Here is an 11837-nt window from a genome sequence, read left to right as displayed (position 1 = left end):
TATGTGAATATTTTATCTATTAAATCATTTTTTTCAATATCCGTAAAATTTTTTGCTCGTTTTGATTCCATATTTTTGAGTGAATTACTATTCTATAGACAGACAATAATTATTACTTTCATCACAGTTAAGTAGGAACTGTAGGAACGCAGAGATACAAGCATGGTGGAAGCATATATGTAATACTACTATATGGCTAGATGAGAGAGAAGTCCATGTCCCAGAACCACGGTGCGGGAATATACTTATCTCTCTTTCTCAGCGTACTTTGAACGTTGTGCGCATGCGTCGGATCATCCCCTCCATCAATAATAAATAGAAGGATAAATATACATATATGTGTAAGGAAGAAGGAAAAAGTGATTGATTTCGCTTCAGGGTATAACCTTGTTACAGTTAACAGAGTCAGTTTAGTCGGAATAAATAAATTAATCCTAATTTTATGAAATAAACTTTTTCAAGATTGCCGTTATGTATATAAGAATACAGTGCAATCCCTTACAGAAATTTCATGATAATCAGTGCAAACTAATACCTATTTCATACCTATGCAAACTAATGTTTTCAGTCGCATTAGGCTTTTTGCCACATAAATAACATATCTTGACCATTTTTGCCTGTGTACAACAGCACACATCTAATAAGCATAACGAGCATAACCTGTTCGCGTCATCTCACTGATCGCACTCTATTTTCCTATTGGCGGATGCAATCAATCCAAAGCATGCGCACAACACTCAAAGTACTCTTAGAAAGAGAGGGAAATATATATTCCCGCACCGTGGTTCTGGGACCGCTTCCTCTCACTCCCTCTTATAGGCACTAGCCATATATAGAGTCCTAGATATCAGAGAAGCGCAACCGATGTTCCGCGTCCTGATTAGCTGACTGTCAGCCAATCATGACATTCATTCAGTGGTATTAAAAATGGCTGACTAATAGACGATTGGTGGATTTCATATTTCGTCTGCAAATGACGCCATTTTTAATACTTTTCTTAGTAATTTTGCGATACTGACTTAAGCCGGTTGCGCTTCTCTGATATCTAGGACTCTAGCCATATAGTAGTATTACATATATGGGTGGAAGTATGAATACAAGTACTACATCATGAAAAGAAGGTTAAGAACGATACGCAGTCTTGCTGTTGGCTATACTGCTGATTGGGTTAATCGTTGATTGTTAATCGGCGTTGATAACAGTCGCCCTTAACTGTTGCGGAGCGGATCCGTGAGCGCTCGCTGCTATTGGTATATTCTTTTAGATCACCCAATAACAGCGAGCGCTCACAGATCCGCTCCGCAACAGTTGAGTCTGCTGAACGTGACCAATAGCAACATGCGGGATTTGTTATATCTGGGATACTATTTATCTGTTTCCAATTTTTTTAATTAGGAAAAGATAAAGAATAAATTAGGCTAAAATGTGTATGTGTATGTTAATCTTACATTAATGGAACCTAAATCAAGCAATTGTATAGTCCAAATTACTCCAATACTAATTAGTACAACTATTGTAATTTAAATAACTTATACTTAGAAATAAGAAAATATAGGAAAAATTGGAAAATTTGGAGTAAATAGAAAGAACGTGATCTGAAAGAAATGCTAGAGTATCCTTGAAATATTTCATTTTATTATTATTGATAATTTATATCTCACCTAACTGCAATGTTCGTAATTCAAAAGCAGTACTACTGTGTTTTATGTACAGTGTTTTATATATTCACATTAATTATTAATTTAATTTAATTCGTAATAGTACCGCGGTAGTTTATATGTAAGCGATAAAAAGATCTAAGCTAGACTGTTATAGGCTTTGTATTTGTAATAGTTATGTTCTCACATTAACGGTCTTTAGTATTGAATATTGTTTTATATTCAATTATTTTAATATGTTTAACTTTACTTTTAGCCCTCCACTTTCATTTCACTACTCGTCGTTCAGTCTTGTTGTAATATAGTGCTAATGAAGCAGCACGGTGTACACAATACTCCAGTTAAATTTCGAAATCTCATTTGTGCTTTTTTTTAAATACAAATACCATATTTTGTTACCTTTGTGTTTTATCTTATATTATACAAAACCGTCGAAGCACATCTTTGAATCAAACAACGATATAAAGCACAAGTATGTTTTTTGCATTAAAAATCATTAATGCTCTTATAAGCAATAATATATTCTCTACTAAGACTATCGATTACATTAAATGGAATATATTTAATAAACATTTAACGAGAAAACACACTTTTTTCAAAATTTTACATATTACATATATTAGTTGAGCTATTGTTTTGATGTTATGTTTTATTTAACTCCATTTACTATATAAGTTAATAATTTTTTATACCTAAAATTGCACTATTTGCAGTGCCTAATTTAGCATTTAATTTATGTTTATTCAAAATAAAGCACACCTTTAACATCAACGGATGAAGCTCGTGCTCCTTCATACTATTCTGATACACTCACGCACGCATACTTAGGGCTATATAAACAACTGCTATTACTTCATAGTAGTTTTAATAAAAAGAATTCGAATACGAAAAAATAACAGAAACATATCGATGTATGCATTAAGTATAATATATAAAGATATATATTGTATCACGATAAAGCCAGGAAATTATTCTTGAATAAAGATAAGAAATTTTGCATTATAATATATCCCGTTATAAGAAACAGCGAGTTTAGCGCATGGATATTTAACATAACTTCAATGCTATACATATTTATCAGATTTTCCTTATTCTCTTTCCGTACTACAATATTTATGAAAAATCAAACAATACTCGCTGCCAGTCAAAAATGAAACAGCATAGATACGATGCAGATCTCGCGATTAACTATGTAAATTTATATTTAGAGAGTATTTGCCCTTGCAGAATACAGCATGTTACTTCGAAATTATTACTTACCCTGTATCGTTTTAAACCGTCTCGCAATACGTATCTTTTTTTTTCTAATATTGCTGCACGCGGATGCGATACTTTACAAACGTATAAACTATATTTTTTTCTTCTTAACATGTATCATAGCCTTTGTGGCTATAGAACACAAAATATAACTATATAGATTTTCAATAAGACAATCGACTCTATTTTAAGACAGAATAGCATTAAAAAATATTAAACGATTAAAAAAAATAGAAAAAAAATAAAGAAAAAAACCTCACGAAACTCGACTCACATACTAAGATAACCGCGAGCTTGACTTCGTCTGCGGCCAAATATGTATGCGATCAATACGATTATCACTAAGCCCGCCAATGCACAACCCACACTTATGGGAATGATGTCAGGCGTATCAAACGAACAGTCTTTAGCTAAAAGAAAAGATAAAAAGAATACTTAAGTGTCATAACCACAAAAGCAACGTAAAAATAAATCATATTACAACTGATAAGATATAATACCCACCTAAGCCAAAAATAGTAGTATTATCACTTCGGAAAGCTTGGAACTGTAAATTGGTTACTTTCAGATACCCTACAGTTACATTACTACCCTTGAAGATTAAATTCATTTGCTGTTCCTTGATACATTTATAAGAGTTGCTTAATCCAGTTTTGAATTGTGGTGTCATATGTATTACAGTCACCGTCTTATCTGAACAAAAAAATAAAAATCTTTCCTAAAGAAAAAGTCAAAATTAAAGTGCAACTTAATTCACACGAGATGAACAAATACTTGATTTATCATTCGGAAATTCTTCAGCCGCTAAAGAAATCTCAAAGTGATGAAGAGAGTAATATTTTTCTGTTTCGTTCTTCACGAAATGAATCGTGAAATTATTCTGGGTGGTATTATTTTGTGATTCCCATGATAATGTCAGATTCTGTTCAGTTTTACCACACTTTCCTATTGCAATACCATTGCTGGGTACGTCCATCACTTTGTAAATTGTCTGCAAATAAAATGAGATTAATTATTAATATAGTAACTGACTTTGCAATATGTATATAAATGTATTTTACATTATTTGCAGAGATTCTGACTGTTATAACTAAACTAGAAAAAGTTATAACAATTACATTTATCTTGAAGCTGTTTGGTTGCAAATAATCATTATCAATGATGAAATCATTATAAATATTGTAATTAAAATTGTTTTCGGTTTCGAATAACCATTACTGATGTCAGAAATTATTATATTTTTGATTACAAATCATCATTATCAATGATAAAAATTATTTTTCATTATGAGTAACTATCTATGAGTATTATAGATGATCAGAATTTTATATAAATTAAAAATAACCACTATTAAAGATCAGAATTTTATTTTGGTTACCCAAAGTGTCTAAAATTTTTTGTTCGTTATTAGCAAGTAATTTTGACAGCAAACATGTTTTTTAGTTACTATTGGACCATCATCAATTTTATAACTACCAATGTAAAATTAATTAATAAAAAATATCATTTATAAAAAAAAGAATAAAAAATACTGTTTTAATGTTTACATTTTTGTATATTTTTCTGTATTTCTCATTTCTTCTGTAGAAACTTATCAAATTATAGAAATGTTCAAAAAATATCGTATAATTGCATAATAATTGCTTGTAATTTCAGATTATAATTATAAATTATAATATATATGTATAATTATAAATTAAAAATAACAAAAAGTATCAAATGATATCCCCACAACCGAGAAATAAAATAATTTTATTTTTCGGTTGTAGGAGAGCTCACTATGATTAAATATCATTTGATACTTTTTGTTATTTTTAATTTATAATTTATTTATGTAATTTACATTGTCTCTGAAGAAGGCTCAAAAATGAGCCAAAACATGTAAGCACAACAGTATCGGACGAATATGTAAACATGATTCTATTTTCGCATATTTTATTATAAATAAAGAATTTAATCTTAATCATCTTATAAATAAACAAATTGACGTGATACAAAGATTGACAATAGACAATAATTCGATATTTACTTTCATATGATTAATTCTCTTGACTATTTATACTGACGGCAATGAATTTTTCACTCTAGACACAATTCACTTAAAAACAGGAAAATCAATTCTTCAAAACAATTGTACTACACTATGTCTCTTTGACCGTAAGATTATTCATCTCTATGGCTCTGTAACATCTTTCAAGAATCGCTGAAGAAGGACCTGTGAGTTCCGAAACGTTCAATTTTACTATATTATATTTTTTCATATTCTTATATTCTTTACTTTTTTGTCATACTAACATTGTATACTATTAAATTATTTTGTACAAAAGAACTTTATTACCACCCGATTCAGACCATTGTTTCTTTATACTTTGTTACTTTTGATTTCTGAATATTTATCAAATTTGATAACAATTTGTATATACATATTTATATTATAAATATATTTATATTAACAATATAATAAACTTAGTTTTGATATACTTACTACTTAGTTTGATATACTTACTACATTATCGTTGGTATATGAAACATTGAATTGCACAGCCATTTGAATGACAATACATAGTGTATTATTCTCTTGAACTATCCATTTTCCAGTACTTGGTGGAGGAAGCAGAGTTGTTGGCACTGTAGGAATAGTGGTTGTAGTAGATATAGGCGTTGAAATTGTAGTTGATTCGGGTGTAGTTGGCAAAGTTATTGTAGTCGATAAAGGTGTTGTAGTCTTCAGAATTGTGGTTGACGTAGTCAAAGTTGTAGTTGATGAAATGACCGTGTTTGATATAGAATTATTTAGTGTATGTTCATTTTTCGAAGATACCAAGTGAATATTTGTTTCTATATTTGATTTAGGTTCAAGCATTGACTTGAGATTTACAGCTGTGTTGTGGCTGGTTGGATTGACAGAAACACTTGTATCTTTGGTAATAAGGTCCTTTGGCTCATCAACTGTTAAAATTATATGTGCATATTATATTTTTATATTATTCAATGGATGATTCATACTGATTTTTAAAATTTTGCATCAACAAAGCTTATAGACAAAGAGCTTAAAGAAAATGGTCTCTATCTAAAACAGACTAATATTATATCTTAAAACTAAGATATATCTTCCAATCAGTTCAAAAATATTTGTAAAAACCAAATAAATATATTTAAAGCATAAAATATTATCTATATATATTAATTAGATATTTCATGTTTTCAGTATGAATTAAATATTTGGTTCTTTATACATTTAGATTATCATGCTATTACCTTGAACAAATTATATATAAAAAAGAACTCCTAAATAAAGAGAAAGAAAATCCAAAAAGACAACAGAGATAAACATTGTGGCAATATCACACATTTCACCAAGTTGAAATCAAAATGATTTAGAGATAAGAGATTTGTCGTAACCAATTAATGCTTGTTTCTACCAATTTAATCTTAATCTTGGTTTAACTAACTCATCTTTTTCTAATTCTAAAAGTTAAAAAAAGATGAAGCACTAAGTTGCGTCAAAATTAAAGTTAATCTATATTGATAGAAACACACATAAGTATGCAACATAGATTTCCTAAACACGATAATCGCATATAACATATGATCTGCATCATTCTCAGAACACGGCACAATATCATCTGCGTATACCGAGCAACTGTTTTGTTTTAAAAACATATAATCGTCTACATTGAATCATCGCAATACAGCGATACGACACAACTGCGTGACGCAAAGTAAAGCGAAGCAAGTGGAGCTGCACTTGAATCACTGTCGTGATTGCACATTCAACGGAGGTCCGGTCCGCCCAATCTGCCTCATCATCATGGCGCTTCTGATAATTTGGAATGCGCAATTAATCTTCGAAGTACGACCGCGAGCATGACTCCCGATCTCTATTTTCCGTTCGCCTCGTCCCTCCCGTCAAAGCAATACCACGAGAAATTTTTTTAATTTTATAACGTTTACAATCTTATTCGTGAACTCCTAGTTGTCACCCATTTCTATAATTTTAATACTACGAGGTTGATAATGACAGCGATGATGATGACGATGGTGACGATGATAGAATCACCAACATCGCTGTACAAGGTCACATTAATACATCCTCGGCACGGCTATCTGCATTGGCGGTTGCAAAACTAGGAACTCACATATCGGGAATCCATTACCTGACATAATTGTCGTGGCCCAGCACAAGAGCAGCAAGGATCTCAGCATGATGTCAAACGTTCAGAGAATTCGTATCCGTATCGCGACACACACTACCGGAGTACCAGACACAATACGTAACAATGGGTCCGTTTTTTGTTCCTGCACTGTCTGAAATAGTACACACAGTGCAATAAGTTGAAGTGAAACAAATATACATTTATTTCATTTTAACTTATTGCACCGTGTGCACTAGTTCAAACAATGCAGGAACAAAAAACAAACCCTATAAGTCCAAGCGAGCTGATCCCTAATTGTCCCTAATCGAGATTGACGCGGTCTAGGAAAATGTTTAATGTAGGTTAGATGCCGTAGAGATAGGTAGTTCGCGAACGAACAGGTCAAATGAACGAATCTTTTACATAAACTAGATCAACTAAATCACATTCTCAAACCAAGTAGGTCAAATTGAACTACTTTATCACCAACGACAAATGCCAAACTGGCAACTGAAGCCAAAGTATTGTTAGGGTCTGAGCACAAGCACTGCCGTAATATTTTACGACATACTTAAGTTGTAGACGTAAATAACGCACAAGCTTTGGCGTATCGGCGTATGACGTGTTTATGTACATTATTGACATATCTTTCGATAGCGTGCATAAACACGTCATACGCCGATACGTCAAAGCTTGTGCGTTATTTACGTTTACAACTTAAGTTGTCGTAAAATGTTACGGCAGTGCTTGTGCTCAGACCCTTAGCCAGAATTTCTGGAAAACGAACTCTTCTATTGGATATTGGACAACGTATATCGAATGTCGTAGTGTTTTCTTTAATTAATGGCTGTCCCGCCTCCAGATAATGAGTAGGAGGACGATACGGCCAATCGTACGTAGTGTGATGCGGTCCGTTCTGCAATCATAGGTCTATTTTTTGTTCCTGCACTGTCTGAACTAGTGCACACGGTGCAATAAAATGAAACAAACGTATATTTGACCTAGTTTCCACCGAAACCCTCAATTCGTTCCATTACGGTGGTTGCTTTCCATCTACGACACAGCAATCACCTCGTCTTTATTTAACATTAGCGAACGACGAGGATGCAACGATTGCCGTGTCACACCGTGTCACTTCTGTGTCTCTTGTTGGATAATAATCTTATGCGTAGATATTATTTTTTACATTAAAATAATCCAGATGACTTATGAACGTACTTCTTATATCGTACATATATTTAAAATGTAAATATTCTAAAGCGCCAACCGAAAATTAGCAACCATAACCAAGAGTGTCCAACTATGCTTTTCTGCTGTGTCGAATCGTGTCGTGGCGTGTCGTTGTTGGAAAGCACCGCGTTCGACACTGTGTCGATGTGTGTCGTCTAAAAGCCTTGATGGAAAGCAGCCTAAGCTGCTGTGTCGAATCGTGCCGAGGCGTGTCGTTGTTGGAAAGCACCGCGTTCGACACAGTGTCGATGTGTGTCGCCTAAAAGCCTTGATCGAAAGCAGCCGGTATAGGGTGTTTACGACAAATGGTCGGATTTCCAATCCGATCGAACAGTGGTACTCAGTTGGTGCATTTCAAAAAACTCCCTAGCTTAATCGGATTTTGGTGCCTGTCTCAGGAGGTAATCGGATTGAGTTGAACGGATCGTGAGAGAGGAACAATTTTGCGAATTTGCGTATGGACTCGGAGTCGCTCCAAACAAACCCAGCGTACTTGGATGTGATTCATTTAATGCTGGGGTGCGTTCAGAATCGTCGTCCGGATGCACCCAGATGTTGTTTTATCCTTGTTGTTCACGAATGATAAACAAGGATAACACGACACCTGGGTGCACTCAGATGATGATTCTGAACGCAGCCCTGTAAATACCTCGAAACATTTTCTGATTAATCAATTCGTAAAATTCTTTCTTCTGATTGATCAACGAAGCATTTGCAGCATTAAATGGATCACATCCAAGTACGCTGGATTAGGGACCCTCAAGTGAGGGATCAGACAATGGGCGCATTCAGCAGAAAAGAGCGCTACGAGAGCGCTCGCTGTTATTGGTATATTCTTCCAGATTTAAAATTCTGATTGGATGATCTAGAAAAATACACCAATAACAGCGAGCGCTCTCGTAGCGCTCTTTTCTGCTGAATGCGCCCAATCAGACAACAATCGTCATTAGAGGGATATCGGAAGTACGTTTAGTTAATGCGCGGGAGTATTCAAATGTATTGTTATTAAGACTTGTATTAAACAAGCTAGAATAAATGGATGGTAAAGGTATAGAATACCCCGTTCAGTTCAAATTTTAATAAAAATACACTCATTCGACGCGTTTTTGCACGAAATGAACAAATCTGACAATAAAAACTTTTTAGGTGTTCAACCTACACGACCAGAGGTGTATCTATGATAGATTATCCATTTTTCTCTTCTTGTGAGAGATTTCGGGAAATGGCGCATTATATGGCCATTTCTACTTAAATTTTTGCAATTTGGAACTTCACAGTATCGCATTTCGCAATGATTTAAAAAATATATAAACTATATTGTCGAACCCCCCCCCGTACATACATACGTATATATCTACATCTTAAAACAAACAATACTGAGCAACTAAATCAGCAATTACTTAAGTATGCTTTCCTTTTAGATGACACATTCGACACAAACGTCGTTCTATCCTTCTTAACATTCAACGAATGATAAAGATAGAATGATGTTTGTGTCGAGTGTGTCCTCTAAAAGAAAAGCATACTAACCTAACCAACGGAAGTATCCCACTAATGGCGGCAGCCAATCCGCATCTTTCACGCTGTTGTCTGATCCCTTACTTGAGGGTCCCTACGCTGGATTCGTTCGGAGCGACTCCGAACAGCTCCCGAGAGACAAAACGAACAATAGAAATGTTAAAGTTTCATTGTATGATCAAATATCACGCTTATTATCCATTTTTGAACGGCTTATTTTTTTAATCTTTTAACGAATAATGGAAAGGTTGGCTATATTTAATGAGCAGAGTCAAATATGTATTTCCATCGAGTTAAATTTGGTTCTACGCCGCATTAGGTGCGAATTAATGCTTCGGTGGAAACTAGACCTTTGTTTCACTTGAGAGGTCTGTTCTTTATTTGCCGAACTTTTGCACTAGTTCATCTTTCTTCCTTTTCTCTCCAGCCCCTGTATTCTGTAACTCGTTAAGGCAGTTAACGACATCGTTGCGCAGATATCTTATGGTATAAAAAGCTGCGCAACGATGTCGTTAACTGCTTAACGAGTTACAGAATAGGGCCTCAGCCCCTGTATTCTGTAACTCGTTAAGGCAGTTAACGACATCGTTGCGCAGATATCTTATGGTATAAAAAGCTGCGCAACGATGTCGTTAACTGCTTAACGAGTTAAAGAATAGGGCCTCAGTAGGCCTATTCTGTAACTTTTTAACGACAACTATATCTACAACGCCATGTTTTAGCAAACTAGAAAGATTGGCCAGACTCCTTATTATAGGGACTCTAGTCTGGCCAATCTTTCTAGTTTGCTAAAACATGGCGTCGTAGATATAGGTGTAGTCAACTGATGTGATACTATAAATATATCGTAAACAGTATATAATCATTATGAATAAATAAAATAACTAATTTTTTAATACATATTGATAAAAGATCACAGCCTGTGTAAAAAGTAAGTGAGATATACTAGTATATATATATATATAATAGAAAACAAATTATAGGATGCGTTCCGAGTCGCGCATGAAGCGCGTGGACTGCAATACTGATGCACAACACTTTGAAATTGTTCCGTTTTTTCAATGCGCGCATAACACGCATGAAGCGCTTATGAATTCGGACCGGTTTCCTGTGCGAGCTATGCGAGTTCAAGATGGACGCTATACAAGACGTCAATAAACAATTTCTAATAATTGTAATTTCTTCTTTAATACTTTTAAAGAAAAATGATGAAAGTTCCGATGACAGTTCCGACTCGAGCGATAGTGAAAATGAAGTCGAAGGCATATCTCTAAGTGATACGCAGAAAATATTTTTTCTATTAATAGTAGATAAATCACGTGGAAAACAAATTGGAGTTGAAAAAATTATTGATTACGTCGATCGCGTAATTCCTAATTAATATAACGTCTAATCTATACATTAAATAAATCAAGGTAAAATAATATGCCATTAATTTTGATGAAAGTATTCAACATAAATTAAAAGGGCGAAGTAAAAGTCAGAAGTAAATTACATTTAAAATAATTTAAAAATGTTAACATATTTACAATAGAAATATTACAAAAAATTGCTTAAAATTAAAAACATTATGCCCGTTACTTAAAATTAAAAACATGCTGCGCGTAACAATTGTTAAGCAATTTTTGTAATATTTCTATTGTAAATATGTTAACATTTTAATATTATTTTAAATGTAATTTACTTCTGACTCTTACTTCGCCCTTTTAATTTTTGTTGAATAATGCCATTAATTTTATCTTGGCTTACTTTCGCCATATCCTCTTCATTTAAAAATAAAATTAATACTTTATTTTTATCCTCTAATAAGACCGGGAAATCATGCAATTGCTGTAATCGCTGTTCCATCGCAAATCGCAAATATTCGTCCGTTCATTGTTGTATTGTCCGGTACTCGTTGCTCGTTCCGAATTACAAATCATGCGCATAGACCGCATGAACGCATCAGACGCATCAACTGCCTCAGGTCGAAAGAGAAGCAGTCAATGCGCTGAGTGGAGTGCTAAGAATTCAGTACGGTTAGTACAATCTGGGGAAT

At 33.7% G+C, this 11837-nt stretch overlaps 1 protein-coding gene across 3 annotated transcripts; it reads right to left on the bottom strand.

Moving 5' to 3' along the window:
* Positions 1-2647: 2647 nt before the first annotated feature.
* Lamp1 (lysosome-associated membrane glycoprotein 1) lies at positions 2648-7567 on the bottom strand. 3 transcript variants are annotated; one of them, XM_018543459.1, is made up of 6 exons: positions 7338-7567; positions 7073-7223; positions 5422-5864; positions 3690-3906; positions 3420-3608; positions 2648-3325 (listed from the first exon to the last, which is right to left on the bottom strand). In XM_018543459.1, exons 2-6 carry the CDS (start codon positions 7119-7121, stop codon positions 3186-3188), a joined length of 1038 nt encoding a protein of 345 aa, XP_018398961.1. In that variant the 5' UTR covers positions 7122-7223; positions 7338-7567; the 3' UTR covers positions 2648-3185. The 3 variants fall into 3 exon arrangements, with proteins under 3 accessions (XP_018398961.1, XP_018398962.1, XP_018398963.1); XM_018543460.1 differs by having other exon boundaries at positions 7073-7219; XM_018543461.1 differs by having other exon boundaries at positions 7073-7214.
* Between the last annotated feature and the right edge of the window lie 4270 nt (positions 7568-11837).

Source organism: Cyphomyrmex costatus, unplaced genomic scaffold (genome assembly GCF_001594065.2).
Source record: "Cyphomyrmex costatus isolate MS0001 unplaced genomic scaffold, Ccosl1.0 scaffold378, whole genome shotgun sequence".
Lineage (NCBI taxonomy): Eukaryota > Metazoa > Arthropoda > Insecta > Hymenoptera > Formicidae > Cyphomyrmex > Cyphomyrmex costatus.
This window is presented reverse-complemented; position numbering and strand designations above follow the sequence as displayed.